Below are 22,307 nucleotides of genomic sequence, written 5' to 3' on the forward strand. Positions count from 1 at the left end.
GCTTAGAGTCTAAATGGAAAAGAAATTCTTTATGGATGGTTAAGTTCTCCAGATGTTCTCCTTCCTCATGACAATATGCAAAGTCACATCAAACTTGAGAATATTTCATTGTCTTTTGGAAGAGATCTAATCTGAGAACCCACAAAAAAGTAGAACAAATGGAGGAAGAATGTCTATTGCCAGCATTATGTTTATTGCCTGAAATTCCATGGACAATGGTGCTTGTCCATTACTATATTTATCTGGGCCAGATGGTACATATAGACAACAGATTCAGCTCAGAACTAAATAAGAAGGGGAGAGGAGATGGTTTTGCCTTCAGGGAATTGAAAAACTCTTCTAATAGCTCCAATTTTTTTGCCAGAAATAAAGGCCCACCTTTTAAACACAAATATTATTCTATTCTGAGATAAAGAACATAATTGTCTCAAAACAATTGAAAATGGATATCACATGAAAGGCACTAAAAAGGAGGTGAGAAGGCTACATCATTTAAAATTGAAAACTTTCCAGGGGAACTAGAGGAAAAAGATGGCATAAAGTAAAAGTAAGGTTAAAAAATGGATTGGCCACATGTTGAGCAGAAGTAGGCATCTCAAGTGCTCCACTGATATCCTCAAGTCATTAGGAAAAAATTAAGAATGACTTCTAGAAGATTGAGTGAGCCCCAATATGATGAATTGATTGGAAAACCTAAGCCAAGTTTTACATAGGATAAATAGCCATGAAGGACTTGTAATTTTTACAGGAAACATCCAAATGGATGAGGTCACAGATGCATTTGATTACTGGAATGTAGACAACATTATATATGATTTAGCCTAAGGTTTAAAGAAATATGAGTATCTGGGTACAAGTTAAGTACATTACTCACAAAACTCTGTTATTAATCACAATATAAACCTTGATTTTCTTTACCAGAGATAAATAGAAAAAAAATATTCACTCTCTCTGAAACTTAAGTTAGTTGGAAACCTTTGAAGATTGTGCTCAGCTGTGACTCAGACCAGCTTCTAAGCTATAACTTTAGTTGTTAAAAAAATTCTTGTTTCTTCTGCTGCCAGATTTAATTTCCCTAATAATAGCTTTAAATGTCTCTGAGAGTTAACCTTTTCTTCACCAATTATTCCCTCCCACACATCTTCCCCCCATGCTCCCAAACTGTGTAAGATTTCCTTGCTTTTAATAAGGGAAAAGATACTATTTTTTTTTCATTTATTTCCGAAGGTAATAGGATCTCACTTGGGATCATGAAAAGATTTAAGAGTTCTAGTCTTGTTTCTTTTGCTTATTTGCTCTATGACCTTAGAAAAATCATTATTTTTCATGTCTCATTTTTTTCCTTATAAAATAGGGACAGTAGTAACTGCCCTATCTACATATTCAAAACTTTATTATGAAGATCAAACAAAATATAGAGCAACAGCATCACTTGCTTGTGAATCAGGAGAACTCAGTTTTAGTTTTAGTTTTGCTCCTAACAAATTGGTTTAATATTGGGAAATCATAGTCTTTCTAGATCTGTTTCCTTTTCTATAAAATGAGGGGAGTGAATTCATCTGTTTTTTAGCTGCAAAACTCTTTGATTTTATGATACTAGAAATAAAAGTCTTTTAAAAAATATATAGTGTCACACATGCATTTTTGTCCTTCAAGTTTGGGTTTTGTTCTGTGTTACTTTAGGTAAATTACTTAACTGATCTGTTTCCTCATTTGTAAAATGAGAATAATCATATTGGCCTTAGCTACCTCAGAATAATTAGATGAAATTATTTATGTGAAAACTGAAAAGATAAAGTGATATAATTAAAATGAAATGACATATAGAAATACTTTGAAATCTTATAATCTCTATAGAAGTATAAAATGGTAATTTTGTTAGTTGAAAGAACACAGAGAGAAAGGGAGAAAGTATAGTCTTAACAAAGTTATAGGTTTCCAAGAGGTCTTAGAGGACAAGTAGAAACTACATAGGAGCAAATGTAACTAGGAGATAAAAATAGGGTTGGAAATATTGATGGAGAACAGGTTTTTCTATTTCCTTTTTAACTTTTTAAAATTAATAGGCATTTGTCCCTCCTCCCAATTTTAAAAGAAAAGCAAAATCTTTGTAACAAATAAACAGTCAAGCAAAACATGTTCCATGTTGGCAATATGCAAAACTGTATGTCTCATTCATTATCTTGAATCCTTCATCTCTTTGTCAATGGGTTGCATTGTTCATCTTCTGCAATCTAAGTTAATCACTGCATTGATCAAAGTTAAGTCTTTCAAAGTTGTTTTTCTTTACACTGTGGGTGTTAAGTTGTCCTGATTATGTTCACTTATCTCTGCTTCAGTTCCTACAAATCTTCCCAAGTTTCTCCCAACTTATCCCTTTCCATCATTTCTTGTGGTACAATAGTATTCTATTACATCTGTATAATAGAATTTGTTTAGCCAATTCCCAATTAAAGGGCATTTCTTAGTTTCCAATTTTTTGCTGCCATTATAAAGATAACTACTATAAATATTTTTATGTTTATATAGGTTCTTTTCCTCTTCCTATGATCTCTTTGGTGTTTAAATGTAGTAGTGGTGGTGATGGTGGTAGTAGTAACACTGAATCAAAATGACTTCTTGGGGAATAGAAATTTACTGTCTCAAATGACAGGACAAGTCTGTAACTTCACCAATAGTGTATCAATGTGTCTCTTCCCTCAGCTCCACCATTTATCATTTTCCTTTTTTGTCATCTTTGCTAATTTAATGGATATGAGATTGAACCTCAAAGTCACTTTAATTTGCATTTCTTTATTAGGTAATTTGCAGCATTTAAAAAATATGGCTATTGATACCTTGAAATCCTTCCTCTGAAAGTTATCCATTCATATCCTTTAATGACTTATTAATTAAAAAATGACTCATTCTTATAAATGAAATAAGTTCCTTATATATTTTAGAAATTAGACCTTTATCAGAAAAACTTGCTGCAAAGATGTTTTCCTGGTTACTTGCTTCCCTTTTAATTTTAGCTGCTTTAGTTTTGTTTATGTAAAACTTTCATTTTTATCTAATTAAAATTGTCCATTTTATCTTCTGATATTCTCTCTATCCTATTCAGTTTGGTCATGAATTCTTTCCCAATTCATAGATCTGAAAGGGGATATCTTTGTTCACATATGTAAGTATGTATACCTGTGTAATATACACATGCATATATACCTATATAGAAACATGTTTAAAATATCTTATTCATGTATCTATTTGAGGCTTATCTTATAGGGTGTGAGGTACTTATATAAATCTAGTTTATGCTTAATTGTTTTTCAATTTTTCAAGGACTTTTTCTTTTATCAAGTTCAGGTCTTCCTTTTGTAACTGAAACCTTTGAGCTCATCAAAAATTAGGCTAAGTTGTTTTTCTTCTATATATTGTGTAACTAATCCATTTTACTGCTGATGGAGGGTACTTCTACATTTAGCTAACAAATCACATGGTTGCTTGAATAATCTTGTCATTTCTGCTATTTTTACAATTGAAACAGATTAATAACTAATTCACTCACAAGAAAATCTATCCTCATTTTTAACTCCTTAAAATCAGAGATTGTACACAATCCAACAGATTTTTCTGTTAAATTTAAGAGTTCAGGGAGGAAAGAAATTCTGTCCAATCTTGGCTTTGTATCTCTCCCGGCACATATTCTTTGCACAGTAGATATATATTAAATATACATTGAAATGAGAATTTATTTTATTGACCTTCTAAATATGAGTCAATGTTTGAACTACACTATATGAGAGTTATATCAGCACTCAAATATTTTTATTAGTGATAATGTGATTAACGTGACAGGACCAAAATGACTTATGAGTTCATACCCAAGATAAATAGAAAGATAATAAGACAGCCCCTAGTTGTTCTTGATGTACTTGTCACTTGGATCAGACCATTGAAAGAATGGTAGATGTGATTAGTGAACACCCATCAGCTATCTTGGCTAGATTAGGGAATATGGGAGAATGGAAGAGGCTAGATTAGGGAGAATGGGAAAGGAAAAAGGACAAGTGTCCCTACCTAAAAAAAAAAATAATAATAATAATAATAATAATAGAGTTTGTAAACTATAAACTTGTGAAAATGACTTCCATTATTAACAAAGTCACAGCACATATTGTTAAAGGGACAATTAGTGAACATTTCTAAAAGGAAATGGTGATCACAAAAGTAGCACATCATCATGAACAGGTCATGTCAAGTAAACCTGATTTCCATCGTTGGCAAGGTTATGTTAAACAAATCATAGTAAGCAAAGCAGTTGTCAAAGGTTTTCTTGATATTTGTGTGGACGAGATATAGCTCAGTGAGTAAACTTAGAATTGATTAATAGCTAGACCCAAAGAGTACAGTAGTTATTAAAGATTCAGTGTCCCATTAGAAAAAAAGCCTGTAGTGGAGTATCTCCTAGGTCTGTCCTTGGCTTCATACTATCTAATAGTTTTGTAAATGATTTATTTGAAGTGCTTATCAGATTTGAAGGTAACATAAAGCCAGGAACAGTAGCTGACACTCCAATGACAACATCTAGTCTCAACAAGTTAAGATGTAAGGCTAAAACAAATAAAATAAACATTAATAAGTAAAATATAAGCTCTTAATCTGGGTTTCAAGTACAAGATGGTGGAGATGTAGCCAGATATCAGTTTGTCTGGAAAAAAAATTATTCAACAGTGTTATATGGCAACCAAAAAAAGTAATGTGATTTTAAGATCATTTAGAAGATCTTTAAGAGATTAAGTGTTAAGAACAAATAAAATATATTACACATTTGGGATACTCTGTTAGATTCTGAACTTCACATTTTGAGAAGCACATAGATAAAGCAGAAGAACTGGGGTATTTTAGCCTGTAATAAAAAGAAGACTATAGTCATATGGAAAATATCTCTAAGTCTTTGAAGGACTGTTAAATGGTTTTGCTTAATTCTAGAAGGCATAACTGGTAGCAGAGAGATTTAGGTTTGATATAAGAAAATTTTAATCCCATTTAATTTAATGCATTTGGCCAGTGCATATTGCATGATTGACATTGTTTGGGGGGGTTAGAAACCATCCTTGCCCTCAAGCAGATTATATTACATTGGAAGGGAAGATACAAACATGTAAATAAAAAAAAAGTATATAACAGAGCTAAGCAAAAATGGAATGTGCTAGATTATGGAATCAAAGATCCAAAGATGGAAAGGATCTTTGTTGCCTTCAAGTCAACTTCCCCCACTCCCAGTTTTATGACAATGAAACTGAGGCGCTGGGATATTTAACGGACTTATCCAAAATCACACATATAAACCAGAAGCATAAGGTGGTTTTTCCCCCATCAGAGCTCTTTAGGGGACAAGGCTAAATGTCCACTTGTTGGGTAGTTTGTAAAGAAAATTCTTGGATACAAAGTAAGCTCAAAAAGCCTCTGAAATGCCTTTCAATTCTAAGATTTTAACATTCTGGATGTTATAAGTACAGAGAAATCAAGTTCCTTCTCTTCCCACTGCAACTCCCATACTAGAAAACATACAAGATGAATAAAATATAGTTCCTGTCCTCAGGAATTTTATATTTGAAAGGAAGGATAAGGCAAAACATAAAATCACTGTTGCACAAGACAGAATATGGTATTTCATAAGAAAGATACAAAAAAAATACCATGAGTATTTGGAGAGGAAAGAGATCATCTCTATGTGGAGACAGGATGGTTATCGCAAAAGATCTTATGAAAGGAATGGGGGGCAGCTAGGTGGTGCAGTGGCTAGAGCACCAGCCATGAAGTCAGGAGGACCTGAGTTCAATCTGGTCTCAGACACTTAACACTTCCTAGCTGTGTGACCCTGGGCAAGTCACTTAACCCCAATTGCCTCAGGGGAAAAAAAAGAAAGAAAGGAATGAATGACATTAGAAATGAGTCATTAGAAATGGGGAAGATCTTGATAGATTGGTATGAGACTATATTCCAGATAGAGTATGTTGATAGTAAAGGCACAAAGACAATGAACATAGGGGAATGTTGGGAATGGAGATTTGAAAGATCGCCAAAATTTAGGTTATATTCAAAAGATCAGTGGCTGATAAAGAAATTTGAGTTATCTATATGTGTTTGAAATGCTGACTCTGTTTAAGGTACTGCTCTGTGACTTCAATACATAGGAAAAATACAACATCCTTCCTTGCCCTCAAGAAATTTACATTTTCTTTGGAATCTGGAAGGTATTGCTGAAACTAATTACTCCCCCTCCCTCATACCCTCATACCCTCAGTCAACAAATCAGTGAATAAACATTTGTTAAGCATCTATGCTATGTTAGGTACTGGGGATACAAAGAAAGGTATTTTGGACTATTCTTTTGCACGTGTAAAATTGCATGCCTTAGAGCATTTTTATTTCTGTATTCCCCAGTATTCATCAAGGGACATTATAGATGGCATTCAGTAGAGTTTGTTGTGATTCTTGTAATTAACATATCCAAGAAATTCTGTTGTCAATCCAAAGGATAGATCAAAAAAGGACTAGTTTCTTTTTTTACATACAGTGCACAGAAATAATAACAATTTACATTTCTATCATGCTTTAAGGATTATGAAATCTCACACAATAGTGTGGGAGTGAACAAGTGAGGGAGATAGAACAAGTAATAGCTAATTTTTTATAGAGCTTTAAATGTGCAGAGCAGTTCATAAATATTATCTCTTTTGAGCTTCAAAACAACCCTGAGAGTTAGGGCTTATTATTATTCCCATTTTACAGATGAGAAAAGAAAGGCAAGCAGAATTCAAGTTACTTGACCCCAGGGTTATATGGCTAGTAACTGAGGCAAAATTTTAACTCATGGCTTCCTGAATAAAAGTCCCATCCTCCATTAATTCTCGAAAACAGACTTGGAAGTGGTTAGTGATTTGCCCATCCTGTCATGACTAATGTCAGTGAGGGGATTCCAATCCAAATCTTTTGACTATAAGGTCAAAGCTTTTTCTACTCTGCCATATTGCTTCTTAAAACTTCTTAAGGTTTTTAACCTTGTGAGTAAGTTTTCTATCCAAAATTGATGCCTCCTTCCCCCCCCCCCCCCAATTGTTTTTACTTGTTTTATATATTGCCTACAAATTATTCAGTACTCCTGATCTGGTATGAATGTATTGTTGGTTTCAAAGAAGCATGTGTGATAGGTGAATCCATCGTTACTCATAGAATTGCAGACTTAGCCTCCTTTTATAGGTGAAGAGACTGAGAAACAACACAGTTAAGTGACTTGCCCAGTGTCATACAGCTAATAAGCAGGTGAGAATGGATTTGAATTTAGGGATTCCTCAGTCCTCGTATAGTACTCTATTCATATTATTATAAAATAATGGTATAGGAATTACAGGAAAAAATAATAAAATCATGCTTAAGAGTTACTGACATTCTCTTTAAAAATGCTTTATCATCTTTTTTGTTGTTGTTGTTTAAATTTTGTTCTTTGTGGTTCTGATGTTAGCATACCCAGCATGACAGATTTAGGGATGGTGATCTATAGGGTCCCTTCTAACTTTTAAAGACAACTTTATAATTCTGTGAGGCTAGGTGTTCATAGTTAATGTGGTACAATTCTACATTTAATGTTTCATTTCTCTTGACATATTAAAAAAATTATATAAAATGTAACATTCTGTAGGTTTCATTTTATTTCTCTCACTGCCCTCTTTATGTGTTCAATTCTGCTATCCATAACTGATGGTTTAAGTCTGGAACTAGTCCTTTACCCTTGGATTGCCATAATTATTTCCCAGCTGGTCTCACTTTACACCTGTATTACAGCAAAATCCTCCCAGTTGATCCCAATCCAGTCTTTTCCTTCTCTTATCTACTTTATATACTGCAGGAACAGTAATATATCTAATATAATACTTTAAGCACGTTATTTTCTACTCAAAAAATGTTGTAATAATACCTGTTGGATAGTCTGCATGATTCAAGTCTTTCCCTACTCCAATGAATCTTTCATTCAACCACTGAAATGATTTTCTTGTTGTTGTTTTTTTGTTGTTGTTTTGTTTTGTTTTGTTTTTTAATAGCTTTTTATTTACCAGATATATGCATGGGTAATTTTACAGCATTGACAATTGTCAAGCCTTTTGTTCCAGTTTTTCCCCTTTTTCCCCCCATCCCCTCCCCAAGATGGCAGGTTGATCAATACATGTTACATATGTTAAAGTATAAATTAAATCCAATATATGTATACTTGTCCATACCGTTATTTTGCTGTACAAAAAGAATCGGGCTTTGAAATAGTATACAATTAGCCTGTGAAGGAAATCCAAAATGCAGGTGGAAAAAATAGAGGGATTGGGAATTCTGTGTAGTGGTTCATAGTCTCCCAGAGTTCTTTCACTGGGTGTAGCTGGTTCAGTTCGTTACTGCTCTATTGGAACTGATTTGATTCATCTCATTGTTGAAGAGGGCCACGTCCATCAGAACTGATCATCATATAGTATTGTTGTTGAAGTATACAATGATCTCCTGGTCCTGCTCAAAATGATTTTCTTAAAAATCTTAAAATTTCCCTTTAATCTTTAAAATGAAGGGGTTAAATTAGAAGTCTCTGCATTCTTTTGAGACTGAGAACTCTATTCTAAAATTCTGACAAATTACCTTCTTAATTTGTTACTGTTTAATTGTTTTCTGTCATTCTAATTCCTTAGGATTCCTTTTTTTTTTTTTTTTTTTTTGGCAAAAATAGTGGAGTGGTTTATTGTCAGAATTTTAGAGCTTGGGTGGCTAGGAAGATATTGGTACTCTCAACAGTAATTGGGAACTTGTGAAGAGGACAGGGCTTGGGGGAAGGGGATAATGAGTTCAGTTTGGGACACATTGAATTTAAAATGTTTATGGGACATTCAGGTGAGATGCCCTCTGGACAGTTGAGAGGCAAGAAAGGAGGTAAAGAGAGAGGATAGGGCTGGATAAATAGATTTGAGAATAATCAGCACATGATTTCAGAAAAGCCTGGAAAGACTTACATGAATTGATGTCCAGTGAAGTGAGCTGAACCAGGAGGACATTGTATACAGTAACAGATTATGCGATGATTGACTATGATAGACTTGGTTCTTCTTAGCAATACAGTTATCCAAGACAATTCCAATAGACTTGGGATGGAAAATGCCATCTTCCTGCAGAGAAAAAACTATGGCGAATCAATGCAGATCAAAGCACATTATTTTCACCTTTTTTGGTGAGGTTTGCTTTTTCTTTCTTGTGGCTTTTCTCTTTTCTTCTGATTTTTCCTTTACAACATGACTAATAGGGAAATTTGTTTAAAATGATTGTACGTATATAACTCATATCAGTTTGTTTGCTGTCTTGGAAAGGGGGAAGTAAGAGCAGGAGGGAGAAACAATTTCAAACTCAAAATCTTGCAGAAATGAATGTTGAACTGTATAAATATGTATACTTATATTGTATTTAACATATACTTTAACATATTTAACATGTATGGGACTACCTGCTATCTAGAGGAGGGAGTGGAGGGAGGGAAGGGAAAAGTTGGAACAGAAGTGAGTGCAAGGGATAATGTTGAAAAATTACCCATGCATATGTTTTGTCAATAAAAAGCTATTATAATAATGATAATAAAAATGCATGTTGAAAATTATCTTTATATATAGTTATAAAACTGTAGTACTATTGAGGAAAAAAAGAGAACAATGAATAAAGAGGAAAGGAAACCACATAGAAGAAGAGAGAGAGTCTAGAACTGAGGTTATTTATGCTTAAAAGGTGTGACCTGAATGAAGATCCAACAAAGTGTGGTCACACAGGGAAGAGGAGGACCAAGGGATCAGGGTCTCAAAAACTAGAGAGAAGAGAGTGAGTCTTACAAGTTGCAGGGAAGTCAAGGAGAAGGAGGATTGAGAAGGAGGATGAAAGTTTATGGCTTGCATTAAAATCTTTGTCTGAAAACTTCCCATAATAAGATGATCCTGGTTTCTCAAAGGTTAAGCTTGCAGAGGGTAAGGTGAAGCAATCTGGGCCAATTCAGGAAGGCTTTCTATACAGTCTTTATTGATGAATATGATGGATATAGGTCTGGACTTAGATGTTAGAAAGAGCTGGGTCCAAAACCTGCCTCTGACACTTACTAGCAGTGTTACTATAGGCAAGTCAACCTCTCTCTTGGTTTCCTTAGTTCTCTCATGAAAGAAAGCATAGTTACTGTTTCCACGGAACTTACACTATAAATCTTTTTTTTTTTTTTTTTTTTTTTTTTTTTTTTTGGTAATAGCTTTCTATTTTTCCAAATATATGCAAAGATAGTTTTCAACATTTACCTCTGAAAAATCTTATGTTTCAGATTTTTCTCCTTCCTTTCTTCCCTTCCCTCTTCCATAGACAAAAAGTAATCCAATATAGGTTAAACATATGCAATTTTTACAAACTTATTTCCATATTTGTCATGCTGTGTAAGAAAAATCAGATCAAAAGGGAAAAAATGAGAAAGAAAAAAAATCAAGCAAAGTAACAACAAAGGGGAAAACACTGTGCTTTGATCCATATTCAGTCTCCATAATTCTCTTTATGGATATGGATGGCTCTTTCCACTACAAATCTATTGGAATTGCTTTGAATCATCTCATTGTTGAAAAGAACCAAATCCATCACAGTTGACCATCAGGTAACTTTGTTGCCACTGCATACAATGTTCTCTTGGTTCTACTTATTTCACTTAGTATTAGTTCATGTAAGTTTCTCTAGGCTTCTCTGAAATCATCCTGTTCATCATTTCTTATAGAACAATAATATTCCATAACATTCATATACTATAACTTATTCAGCTATTCCCCAACTGATGGGCATCCACTCAATTTCTAGTTCCTTGCCACTATGGAAAGGGCTGCTAAAATATTTTTGCACTTGTGAGTCCTTTTCCTTTTTTAAATGATCTATTTGGGATACAGATCTGGTAGTTCACTCTAAAACTTAGTGGTGGTTTTTTTCTTTCAGGCTCCAACCAGGAATGGAGACCCCATTGGATGTTTTGTCAAGAGCTGCATCCCTAGTGCATGCTGATGATGAAAAACGTAAGTCAATAATTGTTCACAAGTACTTTACAATGTACCTTCCTGTAATCCCGCATGTGGTAGTCATCAATGTGGTTTATTTTTTTCTTTATTCTCAGCATATTTGTATACTCTTAATTTTGGTGTTTATTAGGGCTCATCTTTTTATCTTATTTTCTCTGATAATCCAATAATCTATGATCTAACCAATTTAATATTCCCTCCAACAATGCAGATCAAAATTATCCATACTTTCCCTACCTTTGACAATTCTTGTTAAACCTTCAGAAACTTGATTGTCATGATATAAGAGAGATTCCACCTTTCTGATATCATGGTAATCTTCCAGAAGGAAGGACAAACAATAACAAGAAGAAGGAATACACTTCTATGCAAAGAATATGCAAATACACTTCTTCGGTTCTTTCCATGTTGTCTATACTCCAGTGGAGTACTTGTGCTGCTGGCAGCCATTGATCTTGTGGGATGACTGACTTATCCTTTGTTTTCCCTCTAGTTCTACATTTTTCTGATGATCACCTCTAGACCACTTCTCCAATATTTCTAACTTGTAGCCAGCTTAAATTCATCAAACACTTCTCCATTTCCCTTCATTTCTTCAGAGGTTATGGTATTTATACAACAATACTGGGACACTACAAGTGTTACAAAGATGGGTCTTTGTGTCACAGAGAAACTTGGCATCAGTCAAGCCATAGGTAATCTTCCAAAGTAATCCAGCCTCCTGTTCACTCACCGAGGCAAATTCATTATCCTTTTGCATTGTCTGTGTTAGATACAGGTACTAATGGATGAGCTCCTGGAGGCTATCAGTCTGTCTGTGTTTCAGAGATTGGACAATAGACATTCTTCATCAGTTGATCCTTTCTGTATGTAGAGTCAGTCAAGTCAAACAGTATTTATTAACTGCCTTTATGTGCCAAATGCTGGGGTTACAAAGAAAGGTAAAAGTTTGTGCTCTTAAGTAACTCATATAGGAGATGGAACATGTAAATAACTTTATACAAACTTTCTATATTTCTATATATAGAATAAATTGGAAATAACAGAAAGAAAGCACTAGAATTAAGAGGGATTAGAAAGGGCCTCCTGCAGAAAGTGGAATTTAACTGAGATGTAAAGGAAGTTAATAAACAGAGATGAGAAAGGAGGTTGGGTATTCCAAACATGAGGGGCAGTCAGGGAAAATGTCCGGAGGCATTCTTGTCTTAGTTACTACTAGTACTCAAAGGGGAGTTTGGCTAAGTTCTCTTTGTGGTTACATATTTTGAGTCGTCTTGTATGATTTTGAGTCTCTCCCTCTCTGCCTTCAGAACCTTATTACCCTTCAGCACTAAATTTTCCTAATTGGCATTATAATGTAACTGCTTTCTCATCTTTGTTTTCTCTAGTACAATTTCTGTTTCATCTCATGCTGACTCTGGAGCTGTGATGTTAGAGTTCATATGTAATGATTCTACTGTTTTTGCTGATGAAAAGAATTTATAATAAAAATCTTCACATCTTTCCCATTCTTCATTTATATGGTGATCTCCTTGGAGTTTTATTCTTATATATTCTTGTTGTAGCTTTCATAGTTTTCTTTAAACTCTATCTCCCCTTTACTCCTCAGTTTAATGAGACAATATTGTGTTCACAATCCATCATTCTTCTCTGTAAGATTTTCTAAATAAATTTATATTTGAGGCAGCTAGGTGGTAAAGCACATAAAGCACTAGTCTGGGAGTCAGGAGGATCTGAGTTCAAATTAGATACTTCCATACATGACACTTCCTATTTGTGTGATCCTGAGCAAGTTATCTTAAACTTGATTGCCTCAGGGGGAAATAATAAAATCAATTGATATTCTATATCAATATTTCCCTTGACTACCATATCTGTCCACTTAGGAATTATAGTACTTGCTAGATGAGGTGGTTTTCTGGATCTCTTGGTATCCCTGGTATAACTTTATATTGATTAAATGTTTATAGAAAAGTATTGTGTCAATCAAGATTCTTTCCTCCCTCCATTTCCCATTTTTCAGGACCAGTAATTAATTTTAAACAAGTCAGTTTGCAATTTTAATCGTAGTTCACACCTTTATTCCTTTTTGTTCTTCTAGCTTATTACTTTTTATGTTCTAAAAAGTTGGTGATCTGACTATACAGAGAGCAGATTCACAAATGATTAATTTCTCTTTAGTGAGTTATGTTATTTAGTGCATGCTGTGTTCATTGATTCCTGATTCTTATTTCGAGAATCCATTCTTCATTGATTGACATAAGACTTGTGTGAAATTTCCAAGCCCTGGCTTCTCTCATTCCTTACTCCTGAATCATACTATTTTACCATTCTCCTTATTCCTTCCTTTGCATTGAAGTTAGTGAATACCAAAGTATATGTTGAGTTAATTTAGGGGGTCTTATCAAGGTCTTATCAAATTTCTCCACATGTTCATTTTCTGTAACAAACATTATTATATAATTTTTCACAATTTTTTTGGGTAAATACTTATTATGAGTACTGCAGTTTAAAGTGACCAGCTGTCTGATGAAATAATGCTTTTTATGCCTTGTATGCATGATAAAATCCATCTCCACAAATTAGGGAGGAAACAAGGTATTATCTGCAACCTCCACTCATATAACTATGCTTTGAAATTTTCAAATATTATAATTGGTTGAGAGCATAGAGAAGGTGAAAGGGTAGGTAGGGAGAAAATCTGACTCAGCCTAAGGCCGATCTTTAGGCTTGTTCTTATAGAGATAACAGCCTGCTCTTCCAGATCTTGAAAAGACTCAGAGATTCTCCCCTGCACAGGTGGTCATGAATTCACTGCTAAGAACAAAGGTGCCAAAGTTTATTTGTGGCTTGAATTTGTGCTAGGTTCTAGTGTATATTTTTTTTTTTTTCAATAGTATTTTATTTTTTCAAATACATATAAAGATACTTTTCAACATTCATTTTTGTAAAACTTTGTGTTTCAAATTTTTCTCCCTCCCTCCTATGCCTTCCCCCTTCCCAAGATAACAAGCAATCTGATACAGGTTAAACATGTTCTTTTTTAACTCTTGATGCCCACTTCCTAAAGTGTACTATAGGTACAGTGTACAGATTAACATTCACCTAGGGTTAATGATCAACACTTCATATTAAGTACATTGCATCTGTGAAATGGGCCAGGAAGCAATTACCCAGGGACAGGATTAGCCTTAACACTGCAACAAAAAGGAAGAAATATAAGATGACAGATCAAGGGGATATCAGGGTCAAGGGAAGCGTTTGTCTGACTTTGTTTGGGGAAGGCCTAAAAGTACTTTTAGGCTGCTGGGAGGAATCCAAGGGATAGAAAATAATAGGGTCAGGGAAGAGGAGAAAGGAAGGGAAGGAAAGGAAGAGAGAACAGAGTAAGACAGAACAGAGAGAAGAGAGAGAAAAGGTGGGGGGGAAGAAAGGGAGGATTAATGGAGTAGTTTCTCTAAGGAGTTGATCAAGGAGGAAATGTGATCAAAGGTACAAGTAAGAGGGTTGATCTTGGCTAGGAAGCCTACCTTTTTCTCAGAGACTAGGGAAAAGAAATAAAAGACAGGTGAAAATCTAAAAAGGTTTGAGGGAGAGGAGGAAACATGTGATGTTTGACTTCAATTTCTTAGTTAAACAGAAGAAAGAAGGTGGAGTGGGGGTGGCATTTAGGGTGGGGTTGAGTAGAGAAGAGAGGGGTTAGAGCAGTTGCTGTGGAAAGTGTGGCAGTCAATCAGGAAAGAATGAAAGCATCATTGTGCTGCCCTTGAGATTAAGTGACATGCATTTGAAGTGGACTCAAAACACATAGTTGTATGACATCTTCTATCCTCTGGTAGCATTCACTTGCATGGGAAGGGTTGTTTGGGATGTAGATGGCAGAGGCCAGCCAGCTTTAAGGAGTGCCTGATTGTGCTTAATAGTCAACAATAAGCAAGGGATTCACAGTTGGGGTGTATTGAATTAGTCAACTGTTAGGTCATGATTGTGAATAATTAGGCTTGGTGGATCTAGGAAAAGAATAAGGAATGAAATAACAGAACAAGAGGGAGAAATGAAAAGGAGTGAGGGAGAGAGGAAAGGAGGGAGAATAAAGCAAGGGAACAGAAAAAGTGGGGGGAGAAAAGAAGAGAAGATTGTGAGGGGGATTTCAGATTCAGTATAATGGAGATGACACATTTTGGGGGATAATTATGAGATCAAAAGTATAATCACTCTTATAAGTAGCTTAGGTAGGTAGATGAAGCTCATGGGATAAACTGTGAGGCTGGGAGTACAAGTGTGAATGTAGGAGTTGAGTAGAGAGCATACCTACAAGCTACTTTATTGTTCAGTCATTTCAGTTGTGTCCAACTTTTTGTGACCCCCAAATGGGGGTCATTTCCTTCTCCAGTACATTTTACAGATAAGGAAACTGAGGCAAACAGGGTTAAATGATGACATTCCCAGAGTCACACAGGTAGTAAGAGTGTGAGGTCATATTTGAAGTCAGCTCTTCCTGAATATAGGCCTGTTACTTTCTATTGTCACAATAGCTCATGAGTTACTTGATCAAAAGAGATAAGGGGAGGGGGACAGAGAGGAGGAGATGGAGGAGAGAGAGAGGGAGGGAGGAAGGAAGGAAAGGAGGGGGAAAGGAAGAGTGAGCACAAGAGCACCCAAGCCCTCTAGATATCAATAGAGTATGACTCCCAAAAAAGATATAGATTGGGTAATTAGTATAGACTAATGGAGAAGAAATTGGTGGCAGAAGGAAGATATAGAATTAGCACTAAAGCACAAGATTTATATCTATTTCTCACTCTGGACCAATATTATGGATTAGAGCAACCTTCACTGAAGAAGTTGGCCAGGGATGGATTGTCTGTTAAAGACAGTGGGCTTCTATGAGTGAGAATAATGGAAGAGGACCAGGATGAAGGGGCATTTATATGTGCAGTTCTTGTTCAGAGGGCATAATGAAAATCATGGGTAAAGGGGAATGAGGAAGAGAGTGAATAGTGATAATGTAGAATAGTATTTTCTTTTCATCTTGGTAGGCGGCAGAACCAGAGAGATCTTTGCCTTAGGGTGCTACCATGGTGGGGAGGCAGCTATATTCCTGTGACTCCTTTCCTTTTTGTCCTCTGCTAGCTCATGCTGCTGCCATGTGGATCTTCTCTTTTAGAGAAGATCTCATCACCCACTCCTGACTTTCAGCTTGCCTTTCCTCTCTACCCCTTCCCCCAAAGCCCGGATGGTTTAAAGTACATATTGTAGAGAAGAAAAAATGCTCCCCCCAGTATGACTGCAGCTATCATCAAGGTTATCCTTAATACTGCCCTCTCTACCCCCAATACACACACACACACACACACTCTCTCTCTCTCTCTCTCTCTCTCTCTCTCTCTCTCTCTCTCTCTCTCTCTCTCTCTCTCTCTCTCTCTTCTCTCTTTCTCTCTCTCTCTCTCATTGAATTTGCCTCAAATACAATATTTTTTAGCTACCATAGATACTGAAGCATAGGGATAAGGTGGGTAGAGGGCCACATGACAAAAGAAGTATCCTCCTAGGCCTTGATATTGGAATAAAGAATTGGTGTGAGATAGGAACATCAGCTTCAGAGGTGTGTTCTCTTCAAACATCAGAGAGCTGGAGTGGGAGCAATAGGATGAATGGATTGGACCTCTGCTCTTATACCGACTCCTTCCTTCTTCCTTTGAACTAGAAAGTAAATAAAAAATAAAAGACAAGTTTAATTTCCCTCTCTACACTGGATGCAGATGACAGGTGATGATCTGGTCTCACCTTCTCCAAGAGTTTCTTCTGGTTTCCAACTGGGGAATTCCTGTTCTACATATTGCAAAGAGAGGAGAGTAATCTTTCCTTTTCTCCTACGCTTATAAAGGCCCACATTTTGATAAGCCGGTAGGAGCGCTGGGATGAATATATAAGGTCACAGTAAGCATAGTATGGTCTTCACTAAAATAATCTTTGATTCCACTGTTGCTTCTCTTGGGTTAGAAGAAGGTCTGGCATCATCCTGCCATAACTGTCATTATTATTTTAGCTTATTTAGTCCACATCATGAGAAGGAGGAAAAAAGTGTGAAGAATTCTACAATGGTGGAATCATTTTCATTGATGTAATGATTATTAATGTTAAGACACCTTGGGAAATCCTTTCTTACTTTGGAACCGTGCACATCACCCAGAGTCCAAAGATTATCCAAAACCCTGATTGAGTGGATGGAGGTCTAGTCTTAGAGTCTGAAAGATATGAATCCAGGTCTATCATTGACCCATATACTAACTGAGTGACCAGTGCTTATCACTTAATCCCTAATTGCCTTCAAACAACTATAAGATACCAGTTATAGGCAAGATGCTGATCTACAGCTATGGAGGGAATTTCCAAACTAGAAGTTCCCTACATCATTGTAACCAGAGGTCTTCCCACCCTACAATTAAACACCAGAAAAATGTTCTAGTTTACTTTCCCAAGTTATGTAAGGAGAAATTTCCCCTTTTTCTTTGAGGTGTAATTAGGCTCTGCTCCTAGCCCCCTCCACCCCCTCTCTTTGGAGGGCTTTAAGAAACACCCAAGGCTTACTATTATAGTCCAGACCAGTTATTTCAGAAGAAAGTGGAAGAAAGATGAAAGATTTCCATCAAAATCACAGAAGTACTTTTCCTCAAAACCCAAAATCCAGAATGTGGTGAGGGTACAATTGTGATGTTGATTGCACAAGTTCTGGGGAAGGGGAGCAATAAATGACCGAAAGATTCCCTATGAATGGACCTGGAGAGGAAAACAAAATTTTTGTTTGAAAATCCAGGAAAAAGACTACATATCTACTGGTATAGATTCTTTATGTGGAGGGGGAGGTTGTGGGACATAAGTGTAAAAGAACAGAAAGTTTTTTAGAAAGTATAGCTAGCAACTCAAAGTCCCAGAGCTATGGGGAAAGAACTATATTCCTCTTTGCTGAAGATTATTGTTCCAGTTCTACAGGAGACTTGGTTCTTTTTTTTTTTTTTTCTTTTCTTTTTTTTTTATATAGCTTTTTATTTACCAGATATATGCATGAGTAATTTTTCAGCATTGACAATTGCAAAACCTTTTGTTCCAACTTTTTCCTTCTTTCCCCCCACCCCTTCCCCCAGATGGCAGGTTGACCACTACATGTTAAATATGTTAAAGTATAAGTTAAATACAATATATGTATACATGTCCAAACAGTTATTTTGCTGGACAAAAAGAATTGGACTTTGAAATAGTGTACAATTAGCCTGTGAAGGAAATAAAAAATGCAGGTGGACAAAAATAGAGGGATTGGGAATTCTATGTAGTGGTTCATAGTCATCTCCCAGAGTTCTTTCACTGGGTGTAGTTGGTCAGTTCATTACTGCTCTATTGGAACTGAATAGATCATCATACAGTATCATTGTTGAAGTGTACAGCGATCTTCTGGTTCTATTCATTTCACACAGCATCAGTTCATGTAAGTCTCTCCAGGCCTTTCTGAAATCATCCTGCTGGTCATTTCTTACAGAACAACAACATTCCATAACATTCATATCCCATAATTTACCGAACCAGTCTCCAATTGATGGGCATCCACTCAGTATCCAGTTTCTGGCCACTACAAAGAGGGCTGCCACAAACATTCATGCACATGTGGGTCCCTTTCCTTTCTTTAAGATCTCTTTGGGATATATGCCCAATAACAGCAATGCTGAGTCAAAGGGTATGCACAGTTTGATAACTTTTTGAGCATAGTTCCAAATCATTCTCCAGAATGCTTGGATCCTTTCACAGTTCCACCAACAATGCATCAGTGTCCCAGTTTTCCCAAATCCCCTCCAACTTCAGCATTATCTTTCCCTGTCATTCTAGCCAATCTGACAGGTGTGTAGTGGTATCTCAGAGTTGAGGAGACTTGGTTCTTAAATAGGAAGCAATAGGAGTACTAGTTGGGAAAGTTAAACATAAGATATCAGAGCAAGAGCCCTCATTTGTCATTGCTAAGACCTTTTTCTCCAAAGTTACTTATGATTACATCTTCAAAATATCCATGGTTTTACCAATTCAGGAGTTCTTTCCAACAACACAGATTACATGTCCTGCAGAGTTGCTCATCCTGTGCATCCTATTTAAATCCTCATGAAAACTCAGCACTTGGAGGGGCCAGCCACCATACTGGAGATATTACTCACTTTCTCCCCACTTCCCCACCCCCACTCGTAGAGAGGGTAGCAGTGGAGGACTCTGGCCATCTACCTGCTATGTCTTCCTTTTCACCATGTAAGCTGCCCATTTTCTTTTCCAGTCCTACGTTTTTTTCATGAAATCCTTTATTTTTGTTCTTTGAAGTTTCTGTTGCCCTTCATATCACACACATTGTCTTCAATGCTTGCCTTCTTTTCCACCCTCACCAATTAAAATATGAGATCCTTAAGGATAGGGGCTGTATCCTTTTTGTCTTTTGGAATTTCAATACCTAACATGGTACGTGACACATAGTAGGTATCCAGTGTTTTGGGGGTGGTTTTATTCATTGGGATTTTATTGTATGCTTGCTGAGTCCAGAAAGCTTTTTTTTTTTTTTGGGGGGGTAAACTATAGAAGTCTCCTGATATAGTGGTCTGAGGGGGTTATGTGTCTAATAATCTTTAATATTTCCCATTTCTTTCCCATACTTTTCCACTTATTACTTTCCATTCTTATCTTTTCCCATGTTTACTTTGAAGTAATCAGAATACATGTTGTTTTGAAGAGTTCTATTCAATTCAATTCAGTAGACATTTATTAAGTCCCTAAAGTCAGGCACTTTGCTAAGTGCTGGGATTACAAAAAAGAGGGAAAAGGCAATTCAGAAGAAAGAAGTGGCAATCTAACTGGGGAAGACAACATGCAAACTAATATACAAAGCAAGTTATGTACAGGACAAATAGGAAATTGTTAAGAGAGGGAAGATACTGGAATTAAATAAGTTAGGGAGAGGCTTCCAATAGGAGGTGGGATTTTTGTTGGCACTTAAAAAAAACCAGGGAGATCAGAAGTTGGAGTGGAGGAGGGAAAACCTTCTAAGCATAGGAATCAGCCAGAGAGAATGTCCAGAGCCCCAGACTGGAGTTTATCTGGTTAAAAGGCTTTTAGTGTCCGAGCATATTGCATTTGCTCCTGGAGGCAATAGAAAGCCACTGGAGATTACTGAGGCGGATGTGATTGGATTTGCATTTTAGGAAAATCCATAGGAGCTAAAATCATCAAGTGAATAGAATAGTGGGAGAAGAGGAGAGGATCCAGGACAGAATTCTGAGGAATGGCCAGATCTTGGATGGATGAAATAATTTGCTCAAGTTCACACAATCCCCAACTGTCAAAGTGGGAACTGAGTGAAGGTTTCCCTGGTTACACCGTTATCATCGTTCCATTCCAGGGGGCATAACTTAATCAGTGCACGGAACAGTGCTGGGATCTATTTGAGGAAAACATATATTCAGCTTGGTGGTCTTGTATTACTGGTGTTTTGAATCTGAGCAAGCTGTTTTATTTGTTGTTGTTTTCTCAGTGATTTTTAATATAGCCACTGGGAAATCCCCAGCTTTTCTCACTATTTTCTTCTTCTGACTCATGATTGATTAAGAAGGGTGATAGCGCATTTGAAAATTGTTTTCTTCTTTGATGAAGCCTTGATATATCTAATATTTTCAATATTGATGCTTTTCTGATTTCTTTTAGTCATCTTCCCTAATTCTAATCCTAACCCATTTAGCAGATTATTTCCAGTTTATTCTGTATGTACTTGGTTTGCACATAATTATTTACATAATCTTCCCTCCCCCCAAATTGTTTCTTGAAAGCCGTTGCCTTTTATCTTTTTCTGTATCCCCAGTGTTTAGAAGCCACAGGTTCTTAATAAATGCCTAATGCCTTGACTTGTTTTGGGGGTAAATTAGGTTCTGGGTACTTTGTTCTTGTACCTTCTGGGAGGGGGAGAAATTGATTGGCCAAAGGTATTGACCTTCTGACTTAAAGGAAAACTCAATTTAAAAGAACAATGTCCATTAGGATATTTATGTGGAGGAGGCTACAGAAAACTATGATGGAGAATAGATAAGTAACTTTTGGGGTCAATTTATCTAAACTTAATTTGAATGCTGAGGAAGTTTTGAACTCACAGCTTCTATAAATGTCACTACTGCTTATATGGATTAATTCCTTTGGGGGAAAGATTTTTATGAGAAGTAAGATAGTAAAAGCAGCGTTGGACTTAAAATCAGAGGATCTGGGACAAGTCCACACTCTCCACTCCCTCCCAAAGCTGTTCAAATCCTGTCCCCTGGCTGAGCTTCTGTTTTCTCTCCCGTAAAATGGGGATAACTATACTACCGGCCACTTTACAAGGTGGTTGTGAGCCCTTCCGTAAATGGGAACTCTTGTGTATTTTGGGACGGTAAATACTTTTGTACTTTCTTGCTGTTACTGAAGGAATCCTTCCACGAGGAACATTTCTGGGAGATATGTGGAGCATCGCAAATGTTGTTACATGTTTTTGTTTGTTTTCTTTTAAGTCATGAAGATGACATCATTGCCCTTACCTCTTGTTTTTCCAGGTAGTCCTTAAAGACATTTGAGTTCTGTTTCTAGCTGCACCTAAGTAAATAAAGCCGAGGCTTGCGGTCACGTATTTGGGCTGGGGATGTTTGATGTGCTTTTTTTTTTTTTTTTTTTTTTTACGAGCCCTTCTCTCTAATTAGAGCCTTCGAGATGCTGACACCTCCTCCTTAGCCTTCCCTTCTCCCCTTCTGCTCTTTCCTTCTCGCTTTCCTGCCCTCCCCCCCCCTCCCCCAAGTATACTCCTCAGCCGGTAATCCTGTTTTTATGAGGCAGACTCTCTCTGTGTGTGTGTGTGTGTGTGAGCGAGCACTGGACCCACCGACCCCAGCTCCTGTGACTTGCTTGGCCCTTGGGAGTCCTTAAGCACTGACCCGCCCTGAGCCTGAGCTCAGAACAGCTGACACTGAGGAGTGGCTGTTTTCTGTGGCTCAAAGAGCAGGCACGACACAGAAAGGGACCGAGACGGGGCCACTGTTTGTCCTCGATTACCCTGGAAAGAAAACAATGTAATGATGTCACTCGTGCCCAATCCCCTATTCCGGGCGCCCGATGCCGGGGTTCCCCTGGGTGCGGGGAAGGCTGGCGGGGAGCCTCTGCAGAAGCGGCTGG

The 22,307-nt window shown here is 36.6% G+C and overlaps 1 protein-coding gene across 3 annotated transcripts in view; it reads left to right on the forward strand.

The window, feature by feature from the left end:
- VGLL4 (vestigial like family member 4) overlaps positions 1-22,307 on the forward strand; it is a 201,168-nt gene that overhangs the window by 34,184 nt on the left and 144,677 nt on the right. For all 3 annotated transcript variants that reach the window (XM_074283898.1, XM_074283901.1, XM_074283900.1), the window contains exon 2: positions 11,014-11,090. In XM_074283898.1, the coding sequence (XP_074139999.1) occupies positions 11,014-11,090 (77 nt within the window). The remainder of the gene's footprint in view (positions 1-11,013; positions 11,091-22,307) is intronic.

The sequence above is a fragment of the Sminthopsis crassicaudata genome, chromosome 1, assembly GCF_048593235.1.
Source record: "Sminthopsis crassicaudata isolate SCR6 chromosome 1, ASM4859323v1, whole genome shotgun sequence".
Lineage (NCBI taxonomy): Eukaryota > Metazoa > Chordata > Mammalia > Dasyuromorphia > Dasyuridae > Sminthopsis > Sminthopsis crassicaudata.